Genomic DNA, 19,645 nt, shown 5'->3' on the forward strand with positions numbered 1-19,645 from the left:
TTAGGTTGCCACGTTTCGGCACAAGTATGGGAACGGATTGCCACATTATGGCAAGATAACTGGGATCGAGTACACGGCGGTGCACTAATAGTTTGTGTTTGGGTTCCATGACAGGACAAATGATGTGTTAAGCATATGAAATGTGTCTTCGAATTTTCATGTTGATAATGTTTTTTATGTGGATATATATACTTGTGATTATATTGCACTATGGGATAGTCGATTGATCCTACCAACACGGTGGTTGTTTACGCATTATGCACATGCTCTTATTTTTGTTCAGTACAGGGCATCTTCAAGCGGCTATTGACAAACTTCACTTAGGAGATTAGAGATTATCACATCGACATCAAGGGTGACATGTATCTTCCGGGCTTCATGGAGTTTTCTTTTGTCCATGTCTACCATTTCGGACATGGACCTTTATATTTAGTTAGTTGAATAGTTGATTTGCAATTCCTTGTTTAGACTTTATTATCGTTAGTAGTTTTTTTTACATTGACATTCAGATCTTAGGTTTATCTTCCGCAAATTTTAATTTTTAGATTTTTTGTTTAGTAATGAACTTTGCTTTTAATCATTTACTTACTTTCGTAATTAAAATCCCTTAGTTTGAGAATTATTGCTTTAGTTAGGCAGTTGTAGTGGTTCTCCCACCGGCTTGTAAGCGTCGGTGTCAATCACGACGGATTTTGGGTCGTGACAGTTTGTGGTGTATTTTTTATGGTGACATCTCTTTATAGAAAATTTCTCTTTGTTTGAAGTAGAAATAGAATTAAGATGTATTAGGAGCACTTTTTATTTGTATTTATTTTCACATGGTTACTGATAGACATGTTTCTCTTTTCAATTAATAGTGTATGATACTTTCTGAATTGGTGCATCAATGACAATAAATATAATAACTTATTCTTTTTATATATAAATACCATAAAAAAAACATTGATAGTTATATATTGTGAATATTTTTCACTCACATGAGAGGAAAGATTTATGTTTGTGCTTAAAGATTTGAAATTCAAGGATTGTTGCATATTTTATTTATTTGAGTTGGAAATTTTAAAGACAATTTTGACAAGTGATCAGTGAGGGAAACATGTCGAAATTGTTATGATTTAGTATGATATTGGAGCTATTATAATCTAGTGTTATAATTTATAATATTATAAAATTTTAATTAATAGTATATTTAATTAGTTTTTGAGATTTTTCTCATTACTACTCAACTATTTGATTTATTTAATTTAAGACAATTAATTCGTTTCTTCTAAAATAACTATTTCCTTCCTTTAACAATTTTTTAATTTATGCAAAAACATCTTTTCCCTATATCAACTCAGAACTTTTTCAAAAATAATTTCTAAGCTTTTGTTATTTCCATTTCAAAATAATAACTTATAAATAAATTGAAAATGATAAGGTATTAGTTACAAATTCAAAAACAATTAAATTCTTTAAGGTAGATATTGTACAGCTTCAAGAAAAAAGTAGAAAGATATTTTTTCCTTCTAAAAGAAATATATTTATGGATAAGATAATACATATCTTTGACCGTGGAGATTCAAAAAAATTTGAAGTACATACATGGAATATTAATTATTTAAATCATTGATTGGATTGTGGATATATACAAATTTATGGTAAGTTGGTGTAGGTTCTTATAGTCATGTTAGTTATTCAGGAAAAAAGGTAAAATAAATTATAGATAAAAATGTAAATAAAATAAATAAGCTACTAAAAGGAAGTGGTAAAACTTGGTAAGCAATCTTAATGTAGACTTTGGAGCAACAAGATAGACTTAAATATTTGTATAAATAATAGAACATGGTGTCTTCATTTTTGTTCTTATCTATTTAACTTTGTGTTTTCTTTCAACAAAAAACATCTAAAACAATTTAGTGTTATCAATTACTTTTTGTGGAAGAAATAATGGAGGAACAAAACAATCAATTTTTTGAAATAATCAGATGTCTGCTGGTAGATGTTGATGACAGTTGTCTTCTCATTACTGCAACTTTTCTCAAGAAATCTAAATTTGAAGGTACTTAACTTTAGTTTTTCATTATACCAAATTAAGAGTGTTTAAAATCTAAGACTGTGATAAAACTTATATCATCTTAAAATAAAGTATATTTTGTAAACTTTTCATTTTATCATATTTTTATGAGATTTATGTCGATCAAGATTTATATAAGTCAAAACTAGTCATCAGTTCATCTAATTAGTTTTTTTTTTAATTTCTTATTTTTCTCATCAACTGATTTCAGAAATTTTTCTATATGTATTATCAAAAACTTTAATTTTTTTGTATGTTTTACAATAATATTGTTGTTTTGGCTTAACTCAGTTGTGACAGTGAAGAGCGCAAAAGATGCTTTAGGTGTTCTTCGGAGTAGTGGCCTCTCATTTGAACTTGTGGTTACAGAAGTCCACATGCCCGAAATAAATGGCTTTCAACTACAACAAGAAATAGCCAAAAAATTTAACATTCCTGTTGCTTGTGAGTTCATGATTATTTTTATTCTTCTTCGATTTGAAATTAATAGATGTTTATAAGAGAAAAAAATATTTTCTTATTGACAACTCTCTATCAATAACATATTTATGTAAAAAATAACTCACCCTAAGAGAATAGTTGATGATTGATGGAAATAAATTAACCCTACCCCAAATATAAATGCTTGCTTTTTCTATTTTCTTATAACATCATCCCTTTTATTTAGTTTTTACTCAAAGTGTATGACTTAAATTTGTACTATTGAATGTGACCAGTTTATTCAGTCGATGAAAAAGAAAGTACAATTATCAAAGGACTTGAGAGTGGAGTTATTTTATTTATGGGGAAGCCCATATCACAAAACGATATTATTTTTTTATGGAAATATGCTGCCATGCGAAAGAAAATTTATAAAGGAAAACAAGTTATTAATCAACAGAATCAAGACGATGCCAATGAAAGAATCCCCCATGAAGTAATTCATATTGAATCTTCATCGCCGGACAGTGAGAGGGACAAGTCTGCGAGAAAATCTGAAGAGAACAAAAGCGAACATAGTTCGTCTCCACCATCAAAAAAGACTAGAATTGTTTGGACAGATCCCCTCCATAACAAATTTGTGGATGTCGTTTCAAAACTTGGCATGAAGGGTACGTCTTTTCAAACATTATATAGTGAAAAATATGAGATCATCTAAAATTTATCTTTATGTAAACTACCTTACATTCGATGAATGATTTTTTTTTTCTGCAGAAGCTCATCCAAGGAAAATTCTTGACCGCATGGACACTCCTGAATTGACAAGAATACATGTGGCAAGTCACTTGCAGGTATACTACAAATAACTCATCAATAAGAATTACTAATTTAGCTTTAAGTTAATGAAATTATATATTCTATAATAAAATACATGAGCGTAGCAAGGATTTTTTTATAATTATAAACGCTCTAATGTTTATTACACAAAAGTAAGAAACTAAAATTAAGTCATAACTTAATAAATATATTTTAAAGTAGAGAACACCTAAACGAATTAATTAAAATAGTGATCTAATTATGATAAATTTCTAAAAATTTATCTATTATATTATAAATGAATATGAATTATAATTCAGAAAAATATTTCAGTAATGCCGATAAAAGTTGTTGATCAATATAAACAATAAACAATAAGGAAAAATGTCAAACATACATATACATAGTAGCATGCATGCACATTGGGGACGTGAGTGTGTCATTAACTAACCCACCGCCGGAGAAACCCTTAAGACTTAAACTTAACAAATAATAATCAATCCATCAAATCAACAATATTATGTCCAACAATGTTTTATAAAAAAAAATAAACTTCATAAATAAGTTAAAATCTTATTTAGAAACTCCCCAAAAACTGAAAGTCATCGTAAAGAACTACTAAGTAAGTCAATTCCACTAAAATGTGTTACAACTAAAATTTAAGATAGACTATCCCCGTGTATGAAACATGGACTTGAACTGTAAGATGATCCTTGGTATACTAAGTACCACCCTGTGATAAAAAAAATGTATGTTAGGTTAGATATGTAGTTTTGGAGGAACCCTATCAATAAGATTCACTCAACAAAGAAGAGTAGATTTTGATATTATTATGTACTCGTAGGCATCATAGACATAAACCAAACAACAAGTAGATTAGACTCGAACACATAAATAATTCACGACTATTAAATATAATCATCACAAGGTTATCAATAATAAGTCTTTCAACTACATGCTCAATAAACCATTAACCTACACAACAATAAACAAAGTATACATATATGTTGAGAAAATTATTTATCTCAACAACCATAATTTCCAGGGAATAGCTTCGTCCATATATCATATTGTCATGGTACCCAACCTTCGATACATACATACATTCATATCATCACTAGCAAGCATGTGTAAAGATCAATCAATAAGCATTTTACTCAGAAGTATATATACATAAAATTAAGTATGTTCTAAAAATATTTAATCATTTTAGAAGGGTGTAATGAGCTTACCATGATAGAAAAAATCCTAGATATGGGGTTTTGGAGCAACCCTTATGAATAAGATTTTAGAGGAACGCTATCAATAACGTGAATTCTATTAATATAACTTTTATTTCGAAAGTTTTTATTGCTCACTAATCCCTCCCATTAGGATAATAGAGGATCAAAACAATCAAACCTCAATTAAAAAATCACAAATGACTCTCAAACCCTATAACATCTTTTTTTTTTGCTAAGAACTATTATAATCAGAAATTTGCACGTACTATCATCCCGAAAAATTCAATCTAATTAGATAAATTTTTAGGACTATCATAACGACAAAGCATGTCATTAGACACATAGATAACACATACTTAATGCATGCGATATTATATTAAAATAACAATCATAAATGCTTATCCTTAGATTTTGTATATGAAAAATATTACATAATGAATGTTGAAATGTAAAGGACAAAATAGAGATGATATGAAATAAGGGTGGGGTGATAGTCAGAGAATGTCTATTATATGCAATGTTTAGGGGATTTTTGATATTTAAATCAAAGTTTGAAGTGTGTATTACTTTCAGTCCATTGAGATATTGTAACTTCTCTTAAATGGAATTCAAGTATCGATACATATGATACATTAAGTATTTTGTTGAATAAAAGCTATAAAATTTGAAAGTTGTAGTTCTATTAATTTATGCTCATGTTAGAAATTCAATCATAGAATAAATTTTCAAAGTAAGATAAACATTGTATAGAAATTTACATATTATTTTTTTTATTGCTAGAACAAAGTAATCATTCTCGTAACTTACAAACTTTGTAGAAATATCGCATGGACTTGAAAAAGGACAGTAGAGTTCAACAACTTATGCCAGAAAATTCGAATGTTGTTGATCATGTTATAGAGACTGATCATCAAGACTTTCATTCTTGTCAAAGGGAGAAAGAATTGGCAAGAATTTTGTGTCGTCATATAAATAAAATGTCTCATAATATTGGATTGGGAGAGGCTTCAATAGAGCTATCCACTTTACAACAGAGTTATGAAATTACTGGAAATGGAGGAACTGGTACTACAACAGATGACTTTGTTATGTTGGACAATGTTTATTCAACTGAACTTACTTCAATTATTTCTGGAAGCCAGCTGAACGTTCAATCTTCTAATATGGTACGTTTTTTTAAATTTTTTAGATTGTTTTCATATTAATTATCTGGTATTCTTTAAGTTCAAGAAGTTTTCAATCTTTTTTGGTAATAAAATGTGCAATATTACCATAACACCAACAAGTAATACAAACTAAGATCATCAGATCTTCCTGCTAACTTCTAGCAAGAGCGTAAGAAGAACATACACCTCAGAAAAAGAATAAAATCAACAGCCTATTCTAGTCACATATTCTAATCAAGCATGGACATTTACTTGCTTTTCTTGCACAACTAAACATACTCACTCTTTCTTTTTGTTCTCTTTGAATCTATATCATTATACCTCCACTATTTACAATTGTTTGCCGGTATACCTTCCAATGTTTAGCCTGCCAAGTATAATATACTAATGCTCCAGAAATTGTAGCCACCACTTCTTTTTTGAATTGCCTCCAGTGTCTTCCTTTGATCCATTGTAGACTTTGTTTTAAACCTTTTGTTGAATGTCAATTCCTATCAATATTTCTAACGCGGTCCTTGCTTCATTAATCCATTTGCATTAAGCAAATATATGTTGATCATTTTCATTGACTTCCTCATGTTCTCTACTTGAATATGAATCCTTTGTAGCCTTTCTTTAGTCAACAACCTAAGCATTTGTTCTTGGCAACATCATGCAATTTCAAATCAGGTCTGCTTCCTTCATTTACGTTCATGTTTTCCAGTAGAGAATTATAATTGCTTGATATTCAATATTGTCCATTACTAGTCAACCTATACACACCTCTATCATACCAAGTTGACATCATATCTTTAGGCCATTCAGTCTTCTCCAGTACCAACTATTTTCTCATGATGGTTTATGACTCCAAATATCCTCATATGCTTTCATATAAACTTCATTTACCCATTTCACTCACATCACATCCTTCTCATTAGCTATCTGCCACAATAATTTCCCCCACTGATGCTAAGTTCCACAACATAGATATTTTGCATTCAATCCTCCATATTTCTTTGGTTTACAAACATTATCCCACATTACAGTGATATCTCCCTATCTACCTCTGAGCTTCCCCATAAGAACATTCTTCATTGTTTATCAATATCATCCAATACACATTGTGGTAAAATAAACACAACTCCCCAAATATATATGGAAAATAAAACTGCATTGATAACCACTTTTTTCTTACAAGTTATTTTCTCCACCAGCTAATGACATTCCACTTTACTCCATTTCTTTGATTATAAACGTAGAACAAATCATGTTCCCCTCAAAATCAATTATTTGGTGTTGTCCTCCATACCAGCTTGAAAGATACTAGACGTTCATGTTGGCCACAAGTTCAGTCACTTCACTGAAATGTTTTAAGGCTTTCTGAATATCTTTTTAGAATTCATATTACCTTTACAGAAAATCGTTAAATCATCTGCAAAGATAAGGTGAGTTTACACATAGGATGAAATTTGAAATCAGGTACGTCACCCATCTTCCGAGGAAGTCTAGTAAGATATTCCATTAGTAGCACAAATAAAAGTGGTGGCATAGGATCTCCTTGCTTTAGCCATCTTCTCCCTTGAAAGTAACCATGACCCTCGCCATTTACTTTAGAAGTTAACTTGGTGGATGTCATACACCTAATCAGTAACTGCGTAAAAGGCTTAGGAAAGTCATACCTCTGTAATGTTTAACATAGAAAATCCCAGCTAACCATATCATAGGACTTCTTTAGATCTATGTTCATTAAGCACCTTGGAGATGTCATTATAGTGCCATGTAATAGTAAAAACTTAAAGGTGTTACTAAAGAGGATATATAGTTCCTGCTCCATTGTGATTTTACTACATTCAAAACCTTGAGCAATATTTTCTATACCTATAATTGATCATATAGAAGTATATTCTAAAAATGTGATTTAAAGAGTTAAGCATATAAAGGAAGTTTGTACACAATATCATTTTTCTCTTCACTATAATTCCTATTTACCTACATTTCCTTGCCTAGTTAATTAATGATGCTGACAATATAGTTTGAGGTGAAAGAATTGTAAAAATATGATAGGGTAACTTTTAATTACTTGTTTCTTATATATTTTAGAACATAAATAGTTGAAATTTGTTTAATGAAAGAATAAATATATTTGATATGATAATTCGAAATTGGCGATTAAAATTATATCAATTGTAAATAAATTGTGTTCAAATAATTATCATTAAATTTACTTTCAATTTTTTGTTTCTTATATTTTTATGTAGCAAGAAAATTATGAAGGTATTACAACAGAGAAAAGTCCATTCAATCTATGTAATGTTCTTCCGAATTCGGAACCTGAGGTAATATTTCATATACCTTTATTTTTAATATAATTTTGAGTTAACCAAAATAATAAAGTTTATACATACTTCCATTTTTTCACTTTCATTATCTTTCTAATTTACCCTCTATAGCGAAAGTACCATTTTAACTCCATTATGATTTTCCGAACTCAAAACATGACATAATTTCTTTTTATATATATATATATATATATATATATATATATATATATATAAATAAAGAGAAAGAGAGAGACGATTTAATTCTAAAAATATAATTATAAAACTGAATCAATAATATTATTTGTAATCTCTGGTGACTTATTTTTAAATGTACCAAAAAAACTTAATGTGATATTACTGAAGACGAAAAAATTCAATATTTGTATGGAATATAAACCTCAAACAATTTTTGATCTGACTATGTTTGATCATAGAATAATTACTCTAAAAATATACTTATAGAGTTGAGAGAATAGACAAAGATCTTGCACACTATTATGTTTTGAGGGGAAAAGGTCTCAAAAAAATTAATTAGTTATTTTTTAATTTAATTATTTGTTAAATTTTAGTAGAACACATATGATCGACTTTTGTTGTATGAAAGATAATTATTGTAATGTATAAGATGATACGATAATAAAACTAAAAACAACACCATAATTTATGAACACATACAGTAAAAATTACAAGTAGTAAATATGCTTACATTTTTTTATGCAATCAATGTGTAGCAAGAAAATATATAGGTATTACTATAGAGGAGGGGTCCTTCTATCTTCAATAGAATTCCTCAAATTCAGAAGTTGAGCTAGTTTCACTTATGCCAATGTTTGATAATAGCATATTTATATTTGAAAATATATTTATGATGAAGTTCTAGAATTAATAATCTATATATATATACTGTCATTTTTCTTTGTTCTATTTATCAATTTCACTCCTCTGGTTAATTAGTTAAGATGATTGTGTATTTTGAGGTGATAAAGTTTCTAAATTGTATGATTGATTAATTTCATTTCCTTTCTTCATTAACTTTTTATAGTTTCAGAATGAACTCCTTTTATTAGATGAGTGGTTATATATGTGTTTGAATTAAATAATTCAAAATTGAATATCAAAATTAAATCCTAACTTGTGAATAGATAGTGCGAAAATAATTTTCATGAAATATACTGACAACTTTGGTGTTTATTTTATTATGTAGCAAAATAATTACTATGATATTACTTCAAATGAAAGAGCGTCCAACTATTATGTTCTTTCGAGTTCGAGACCTCAAGTAATTTTTTTGTATACTTATATTCGGTCAAATCATGCTATATCTAAAATTATACTTATAGAATTGAGAGGACAAAAAAATTGTACACAATTATTTTTCTCTTCATAATCTATTGTTCGTTCCACCCATTTTTTCCCCACTCGTTAGTTATGAAGACAATAGTACAGTTTGAGGTAAACGAATTCACAAATAATTCAAGCTACATTGTTTCTACACCAAAACGTTTTCCCCAGTTCAGAATTTGAGATAGTTTTTTTTTTGTAATATCTATGTTTAATCAATGATCATTGTATCTTAAATATATAATTTACAGAGTTAAAGGAAATTAAATATTTTTGTGCACAATATCATTTTCTCTGCACTATACGATTCTTTTACCCAATTTTTTCCCCGGTTAATTTGTAGTGATGATTTTATACTTTGAGATGAAAAAATCTCTCAAATAGTTTGGCATGTTAATTTTTGTAGAACATAAGTTTCAGATAGTTTTAAGGGTAAAATATTGAATTATTATTGTAGAAAACAATTAAATAATAAAATACAAAACTATATCACTTTTGATATAAATTCTTACAACTTCTGATGTCTTATTTAACCATGCAGCAAGAAGATTATGAATGTTTTACTGCAGAAGACTTTTCATGGAGGTATTTTTCATAAAGAACTGGAGGTATTTTCTCATATATATTTGTTTGTTCGATTAATAGACATTATGTTTTGAAGAAGCATTTTTATAGTTGAACAAATTAAGTAAGCTTCTATATATTATCATTTTTGTCGTCATGTTTTTATATATTATTTAAAAACTATTTTCCTCCCTCTAGTTAACGAGTAAAGATTATTATATATTTTTAAGTGAAAGGATTTAACTTTTCTGGCTAAATTTCAATAAAATTATTTCTTATGTTTTTATAAAATAAAATTAACAACTTTTGAAAATGAAATGATTAAATATGAATGAAATAAGGACAATTCAAAACTATAGTTAAACTATATCATAAAATGTAAATACATATCTTGAAAATGTTATTTTGTAAATATTCTCACAACTTCTAATGTTTAATTTTATTATACAGCAAGAAAATTTCATATCTATTGAGACAGAGGATAGACCACTCCATTTGCATAATGTTTCTCTAAATTCAGAATTTCAGGTATTTTTCCGACATATTAATGTCTAGAAGTAGAATATTTTATTCTAAAGATATAATTTTAATGTTGATTGATATAATAGAAATCATACTCACTGTTATCTTTCTCTTTATCTTCATTATCGGTTATTTTTATTCTTTTTTTAGCTCCTCCAATTAATTATGGAGATAATTTTTATTTTGAAGTGCAACAAAAAGAATTACTAACCAATTTAACTTTTAAAGTTTTAATTTAATTATTTTTTAAATTATTGTAGAACACACATGATCAACTTTTATTATATGAAGGGTAAATTTTGTGATGTATAAGTTAATAAGATAATGAAACTCAAAATTATGCTATAACATACAAATACATATTGAACAAATTATTATCAGTAAATAATATTGCAAGTTTGGATGTCTTAGTTTAATATATAGCAAGAAAGTTATATAGATTTTACTACAGATGAAAGATCCTTCCAACTTCACTGTAGTCCCTTAAATTCAGTGGTAGAGGTAGTTTCACATATACTAATATTTTAGAATAATACTCACAACCTCAAAAATGTATTTACGATTAAATCCTATGAATTAATAATTTTTGTATACAATCAATTTTCTCTTTACTAGTTACTTTTGTCAACCTTCACTTGTCTTGTTAATTAGTTGAGGTAAATGTATATTTTGTGGTGATTGAGTTTCTAAACAATATGAGTGATCAACTTTAGTTACTTTTTTCTTATCCTTTTGCAGAGTACAAATGATCAACTTTTTGTTATATGGGTGATAAAATATGTGTTGAATAAGATAATTTAAAATGAAATATTGAAATCAAATCCTAACTTGTGATAAATAATGTGAAAATAGTTTTATAAAATGTACCTACTATTTTTTATGTTTATTTCACTATCTAGCAAAATAACTAGAATGATATTACTGTAGTTGAAATATCGCGTCATTATACTGTACTACTTGAATTAGTTCAGTCTGATGTACGAACCTGTCCTTACTATGTTTTTATTGGGTTATAACCATTTTGTGATTTTCTCTCGAGTTCAAAACCTCATATAGACTTTTATATACATATATTGGGTCATAAAATTTTATATTCTAAAAATATACCTAGTGTTGACAAAATAAACAAAAATTGTACACACTATTATTTTTCTCTTAATTATCTATTGTTCATTTCACCCACTTTTCCTCTACCAGTTAATTTGTGAAGATAATACTGCATTTGAAGTATATAATTTCACAAATAAATTAACTAGCAAATTTTTAATTTAGTCGTTTCTATTATTTTTGTAGAACACAAATAATTGACCCTTGCAATATGAACAACTAAAAATTTATGTTGTAAAAACATTTTAACAAGAAAACACAAAACTATATCAAAATTGGAGAATTCTTAATAAAAGTAGTTTGTCTGTAAATTTACTTATTGCTTTTGATGTCTTATTTTGTTATATAGGAAAAAAAAATATGATGTTATTACATAGGAAATATCGTCCCAGTAACAGTACCTCTCCCCCAATTTTGAGATAGTTATTGATATAGTTATGTCTAGTCAACGAACATTATACTTTGAATATATAATTTACTAAATCACTTCTTTTATAAAATTTGTACAACTATCATTTTTCTCTTCACTTTATTCTTTTAACCAGTTTTCCTCCCAAATCGACTAGTAGAGATGAATTTATATTTTGAGATGAACGTGTTAGTTTAGCATATTAGCTTCAGTTTAGTTGTTCTTAGAATTTTGTGGAGCATAAATTTAAGATATTTGTTCAAGATAAAGGGTTCGCAAGCAATTTGACTGGTTAATTTTTAATTTCATTTCTTAATTTTCTAAAAACATATATGATCGGCTCTTGTTATATGAAAATCATTAATTTCATGATATGTAAAATAATTCAATAATGACATAACCTGCAAATAATTATCTGTAAACATACTTATAACTTTTGATATCTTATTTCAATGTGTAGCAAGAAAATTAGGCAGGTTTTACCTATGTTTGATAATAGTGAATTATGTTCAAATAATTTAATTACATTAAACTTATATTCATTATGAGTGTTTCTACACATTATTATTCTTTTGTTCACTAGTTGTTCTTTATTAAACGCTCTTACAATTCTACTGCCTTATTTTACTATGTAGCAAAATAATTATGGTGATATTACTTTAGATGAAATATTCTTTAATCTTTGTGATTTTCTCCCAAATTCAGAACCTCGGACAAATTTTCATATCCATATGTTTGGTCATAGATTAATATAATTTAAAAATATACTTAAAAAGTGGAGAGAAACAAAAATATTGTAATTTGATTGGTTCATTTTTAATTTAATTATTGTAGAAAATAAATGATCAATTATTATTTTATGAAGGATTAATTTTGTGACGGATAAAATAATTTGATAATGAAACAACAAACTATATAATTACTCTGAATATGTAATGCAAATAATTGACGATTATTATGCTTACAAATTTTAGAGTTTATTTTTATGTGCAGCATGACAATCACAGAGGTATTACTACAGACGAAGAATACTTCCAACACAACTATAATTCTTCATATTCGAAACTTGAGGTGGTTTCTTATAGACCTATGTTTTATAATTGAGAATTATGTTCTAAAAATGTTCTTACATACACTTATATCAATTAGAATTCTTGCACACAGTGTCATTTTTTTCTTTCATTAGTAATATTTGAGTGACACTTGCCATTCGAAAAACTCTCTTTTGTTGGCTATTTCCACCCACTTTCATTACTCTAGTTCATTAGTTGAGATGATTATATTTTTAGGTGACAAAATTTTAGAATAATTTTGATTAATTATTTTTCAATTAATTTTTACTTACCATTTTTAGAGTACAAATGCCAAACTTTTAATATATGATTGGTTAAATTTGTATTCTATAAGATAATCCAAATTTAAATCTCAAAATTATATATCCTAAATGGTGAAAAAATTGTGAACATATTTTTCATGAAATATACTTACATTTTCTGGTGTCTTATTTAATAATGTAGCAAAATAATCATGGTGATATTATCGAAGATAAAAGTCCATTCAATCTCTGTAATTCTTTCGCAGATTTGGAACCTTAGGTAATTTTCATCTTCTTATATCTAATCATAGTATACTATATTCAATATCTATAATTACAAAGTTCAGGATAAGAAAAATTGTACATACTATTATTTTTCTTTTCTCTATTTATCTTTTCACCAATTTTGTTTCGACTGGTTAACTAGTGGAGATGGTAGAATATTTGAAGGTAAAAGAGTTTAAAAATAATTTCATTGGTATATAGTTAATTGCATTACTAATATTTTTGTAGAAAAATAATTGACGTATGTTATATAATTTTAAATTTATGTTGTATATGATATTTTAATAACTAAATTCGAAACTATATCAAAACTTGTTCATAAAAAATTAAAATATTTCTCAGAAATATGCTTTCAACTTTTAATATCTTACTTCACTATTTAGCAAGAAAATTATAGAGGAGTTATTACATAGGAAAGATCGTTCTAATGACATCCAAAATTTAGAATTTGAGGTTGTTTCTCATGTATCTTTGTTTAGTTATATAGAAAATGTTTTTTAAATATTATTTGTAGAGTTAAGAAAAGTTAAAAACTTGTGCACTCTATCATGTTCTCTTTACATATTTTGTTGAGTTTACACACATTCCGTAGTTAATTAGTGGAAATGGTTACACATTTTTAGATAATTGAGTTCATAAATAACTTGATTGGTAAATTTGGAATTTAGTTATTTCTTAAATTTATGTAGAATTTGAATGCTGAATCTTTGTTTTATGAATGTTTAAATTATTTTTGTATACGATGATTTTATAATGAAACAAAAAATTATGTCATAATTTCTGAATGCATAGTATAAATAAATAGTTGTCAGGAAATATGCTTATAACTTTGGTATCTTCTTTCATTGTGTAGCTATGAAATTTCGGAGGAATGTCGATCAGATGTCTGAGAATTATGAATATGAATTTCATAGGTGTCTTCTTTCAACGGCGGAGCTTTCGTTTCGGTGACTTTGTGTTAAATCTGTAGCCGGATATGGTCGTTTGCTGCATCTTCTCTCTAGATATGGAACCAAATTTACTTTCTTTTGTGTAGTTCAGTTATATTTTCAAGTAGTATGTGTTTTGAGTAATCTTAATTCATACATTTGAGTCTAATTAATTAATATCGGTGATCATGTTTTATTATGTGGATACCAATTGAAAAGTAAGAGAATCATTCACTATTATATAAACAATATTACAAATTTTGTATCATTACAAAATTAGTATTACTACATTTTAATGTATTAGCATCTATTAAATATTAGTATTATGAAGGGACATTGTAATATAAAGTTGTATAGTAGGTTAGAACATATAGTTAAGTCATAGATTTTAAAATTAACACATATAAGAACATTTTTTAATTTCTCATTGCCTTGTTTTGGCAACAATAAATTCATATCATATCACAAGTGCGTTATTTATTTGTAATTGGTAGTTGAGGAATTTGTAAATCCCCAAGACTTCTAAGCAGAGATTCAAATCATCGTGCATATGCATATAGGTCCGAGTCTGATGATTTTTATTTTTTACATTATTTTAAGGTCCTCTATTGTAACATCGCGCAACTTGAAATTGCTAAGAATAAACTAAGAAACTAAAAATAAATATTTTTGGAAAGAAAAGGGAAAATATGGAAAATATTTGTAAGTTAAGCAAGTAGATTTTGGTCATTTTCAAAAGGTCATACTTTCTAGCTCAGGATGAGTTAGAGCTAGTTCTTAATATGGTTGAAAATTCTTTGAAAATATTTTTTCAACGCTGCCGAATTTTCACGATTTTGATATCGTATGAGTAAGTTATGCCTTTCGAAAGTTAGACTGTTGGATTGAGGAAAGTCCCATCCCGGATTTAGGAAAGGGCAAACTAGTCTTTTTACCAATTAATTTACTATTTCATTTTTGGAGTTTATTGGGGTAAAAACTAGTCAATAATTCGCTAAGAACGTTAGATTTAGGAAAGAGCAAGCTAGTCTTAGATCAGTTAGGAAAAGTTAGAATTACACTTTGGGCTTGGAGAAGAGAGAAAAGAAGAAAGAAAGGAAAAGAAGTCAATAATTCGCTAAGAACGTCAAGCTTTGCAAGTGGAATTCGTCAAGGGTGATCCCTATCATGGTATGTGAGATCTTTTAATGTTGGGTCAATTCACCCACACACCAAAATTGTTTCAATTGAATTCTTGTTTATTGAGTTGTTGAATGCCTATTGTTTATTTGATTCGTGTTTTTGTGTTATTTTTCGAGTTAAATCTATTTAGTATTGGCGGTACTAATGATCCTAAGTATTTGAGGAAAGAACCATGGAAGTTTAGAGTGATTAGAGATGAAAAACCGAGGAGAAAAATCGAGAACACTTGGGTACGGGTGTTGGGGCGTCGCGCCTCCCATAGCCCCTCAGGTCAATATGCTCTTGGGAACAGCACCAACCAGAGTGCCCCAACCTGGCCACTGAAGTTCTATCTTACACCGTCTTTTAAAACTAATTTCTAAGTGATGTACCTACATTTCCTAGTTTGTTCTAACACTCTAAGGTGTCTAAACATCATGAAATCATTCAAACATGAGATCATGAACCTTGAATCCATAATCCGATTGAAGAAAAGTTAACATCAAAGTTAAAGAAGTTAAGAGTCAAGTCTAAAAGTTAAAATGCAAGTAAAAGTAAGCTCTTAAAGTTTTCAAGAGTTTTTTACCATTCGTTTTAACTTTATTTGAACGCTCAATTGCAAGTTAAGCAAAGAATAAAGAGTTTGAGTTCATTTATCAAAAGTTATAATAAAACTAAGTATTTCCTAAGAGATTAGTTGCAACTTAATAAAAGATTAAAAGGTTGAGTTGATTTCTCAAAAATTATAAGGAAACTAAGTCAGGGGTCGCTGGTAAAGGATTAAAAAAAGTTTTTTGCCTTAGGCCCCCAATCTTAGGGGGCCCATTTTTTAGTTAATTAGGTAGAAATATTTTTAAAAAAAAATAATTTAGAACTAACACGATAAATGCAAACGATAATGAAGTAATAGATATGACAATAACTTTTTGCTTTTTCAATAAAAAGTTGTGTATTCTTGTTGATGTGCAAGTTATCTTCTTCTTTTTTACCTTATTTGTTTTTCTAATTTCATATGCATATTGATGGTTTGTCTATGAAAAAATATGCATGTTGATGTTGCTATAGATCAATTTAAAGGTTTCATTAGTTTCTTTTTTTAAAACATACAGAGAAGAAGGATTTACAAGTGCTATGATCTCAGCTTAGGAAATTGCATTCGATATGAAATAGAATCTGAATTTCGTAAGAAACGTGTAATTTATAGGAAAAAATAATTTCATGAGATTATTGATAATGAAATCACAAGATATCTTGAAGAATCATTTAGAGTTTCTTACTTTTTATATATAGTAGACCAAACCATCTTCTCACATCAAAATAGATTTGAACAATTTGAAGTATAGGAAAATATTTTTGGTTTTCTATTTAGTGGGAAAACATTAGGATCATCAAATGATGAGAATTTTAAAAATATATTGTCTTAGTCTTCAATGTTCCTTAAAACATAGTACTCACTCTGATATTGACGGTTTATAATTATTTTCTGAGCTAAAAATGTTAAGAAAAATCATAAAACTAGTAGACAATACACTAATTGAGATACTCAATCAAATAAAAGACTTGATCCTTTTCCAAATACTTATATTGCATGTAGAATAAATGTTAACAATTCTTGTAACAATCCCCTTAGCAAAAAGATGTTTTTCAAAATTAAAAATAATAAAATCCTATTTAAGGTCAATAATGTCTCAAGAAAGATTAAGTGGTTTGGTTATATTATAGATTGAAAATGAATTATTAGAAGATATTGACTACACAAAAATTATTAACATTTTTGCATCTCAAAAATCTAGAAAAATAGATTTAAATTAAAAACATTTATAATTTTTTTAAGGCCTCAAGTTTTATTTTGGCCTTAGGTTACCAACATGTTTAAGCCGCCCCTGAACTAAGTATTTCCTAAGAGTTACAAATGTTTTCACATTTTGAGCTAGAAAGGAAGCTAGACTTCCAACAGAGCCTTTGACTAGTTTAGTAAAGAGGACACTATGATTTCCAAGAGAGGTTTTAAAGCTATCTTTGAGAAATTACCTCAAACCAGATAAGAAATTGTTTTAAAAACATATGAGCTAAGTATTTTGGGAGTAGTATTGAGCACCAACATGGAACATGACTTCATATTAACTAATGCCCCCATACACCATTTAGCCAACATAGTCAGAAGAAGGGTCATACTTTTTAGATGATTCCTCATTGCTTTTTAGCATAGACTAGTGGATCCACATAGAGTTAAGGTTCTATACTAACGGTAAGGTATAGGACAATCCTCTTGCAATGTGAGGTAAGAGGTTTCACCATCACTTATGCTCAAAGTGATGGTTGTCGATAAAAGAATCTCCCACTGAAACTATATTTCTTCATATATAAGTAAAGTTGAGTTTGTCATTGTGTTTTCTTTAATGAACTAAGTGTTTTCATTGTTTTACAAGCTTTTATATATTGCATATGTCTTATTGTTTTATATTAATTCAAGTTATTCATGAACTGAGAAGAGCCAAGGTAACTGTTCCTTCTCACTCTTTTTCAAGCTCAAGTTACTGTTAGCATTCCAGCTCGCATACTCGTACATTCAATGTACTGGTGTCTATTGACCTGCATCATCTTATGATGCAGACATTGGTTACTTGGATTGGCATCATCCAGTGCCTCGTTGAACACTCAGAGTCAGTGGTGATCCTCTTTGCATCCCGAAGGACACTTTTATTCTCTTTTAGTCTTTCTATTATACGATGTTGTGTGTCTGTCCCAACATCCATCTTAGTATTATAGAGGCTTCATAGATAGTCAAACAATTAGTTATGAGTCTCATGTCTTTCAATTGCAGATCTTTTTCTATGAGACTTAAGTTGCCAATTTGCCAAGATTATATCTCTTTAAACTATTATATGAGATTGTTTATTAAGTTAAGTCTTCCGCTTAGTTAAGTAAGTTAGCCCAAGGGTTCGCTCGAGGACAACAATGGTCTTTGGGTGATAGTCCCGCCCAATGTGTAGGCTCGGGGCGTGACAAACTTGGTATTCGAGCATAGAGTTCAAGAGTCATAGGGAGTTTATCAAGTCGTGTCTGTAGATTCCCAGTCATCGGTGTGAAATACGACACACCTATAATTACGAGGCTGCAACATCTAGGAAATGCGTTAGATTTTATCTCTAAAAAGTTTCTTGCTAACTTGTGCTTACACATAACTGATTATGAGCTGAGCTTTGTTTGAGGAGGTCTTTTTAGGGCGTTTCTTCCGCCGTGATCTAAGAGAAGCTAAGTGACTATTTTTAACATGAGGAGAACGAACTTGTTTGTATTTGGTCTGTCGTCTAAGGGAAGTAAGGTTGTGATCCTAATCGATGACATGGGCATAGAAAGGGTGATGATACATGTGCAAAAAGTTGAGGAGGACCATCATAGGAATAGATAAGAGTTCAAGAATAAGAGGGCTATGAAATAAGGAATGAAGTTGTGAAGCAAAGGAATAATCTGAACTGCTCTTCTTTCTTATAGAAGCAGAAAGGACCTGCTTCATCATCTTCTAGTTCACCTGCATCAAGGAACTAATGTGAGTACAATACAGAAGATTCTCATAACTTTAGATCTAGACATGAGCATTTGCAAGGTAGTAAGGGACAAAGTGGTACTAAGACTCCTGCATGTGCTAAGTTTGGTTGGAACCACTCAGAGGTGTGTCATGATGGCACCAGTGGTTTCTTTAGGTGTTTCCAAAATGGTCATTTTATAAGAGAACTTCCTAAGAACAGACAGAGAAATGATAAAGAGGGCAATAGAGCCCAGTTTTCTTTAGTTTCTTCACCACATAGAGTTACATCTGGATAAGGTACTTCAGCCTTCAGGGGAAGATGGAGAACAAAACCACCTTTATGCAATCAGTAGCCATCGAGAGCAAGAGGATTAGCTGGATATTATCACTAGTATGATCTAAGTCTGCAGTTTTGATGTTTTATATAGCAACATCTTGATCCCTTCACTGTTTTTACACCGATTGAGAATTCTATTCTAGTATAGAGAGTCTATCATGAATG

At 28.8% G+C, this 19,645-nt stretch overlaps 1 protein-coding gene across 1 annotated transcript; it reads left to right on the forward strand.

Annotated features, from left to right (window-relative positions):
* Positions 1-1,929: 1,929 nt before the first annotated feature.
* Positions 1,930-19,163, forward strand: LOC101267422 (two-component response regulator ARR14-like). Its single transcript, XM_069287221.1, has 8 exons — positions 1,930-2,041; positions 2,348-2,500; positions 2,773-3,147; positions 3,251-3,327; positions 5,334-5,681; positions 7,919-7,996; positions 10,337-10,414; positions 19,110-19,163. The coding sequence occupies exons 1-8, from the start codon at positions 1,930-1,932 to the stop codon at positions 19,161-19,163; spliced, it is 1,275 nt and encodes a 424-aa protein (XP_069143322.1).
* The last annotated feature ends 482 nt before the right edge of the window (positions 19,164-19,645 follow it).

This window comes from Solanum lycopersicum, chromosome 7 (genome assembly GCF_036512215.1).
Source record: "Solanum lycopersicum chromosome 7, SLM_r2.1".
NCBI classification, from domain to species: Eukaryota; Viridiplantae; Streptophyta; class Magnoliopsida; order Solanales; family Solanaceae; genus Solanum; species Solanum lycopersicum.

Bases quoted from the DNA above. Each gene is read 5' to 3' on its own strand.
- LOC101267422 (XM_069287221.1), top strand. From the start codon at position 1,930: ATGGAGGAACAAAACAATCAATTTTTTGAAATAATCAGATGTCTGCTG. The intron at 2,042-2,347 runs GTACTTAACTTT...GGCTTAACTCAG, and splicing joins CAAGAAATCTAAATTTGAAG to TTGTGACAGTGAAGAGCGCA. The intron at 7,997-10,336 runs GTAATATTTCAT...TTTATTATACAG, and splicing joins TTCCGAATTCGGAACCTGAG to CAAGAAAATTTCATATCTAT.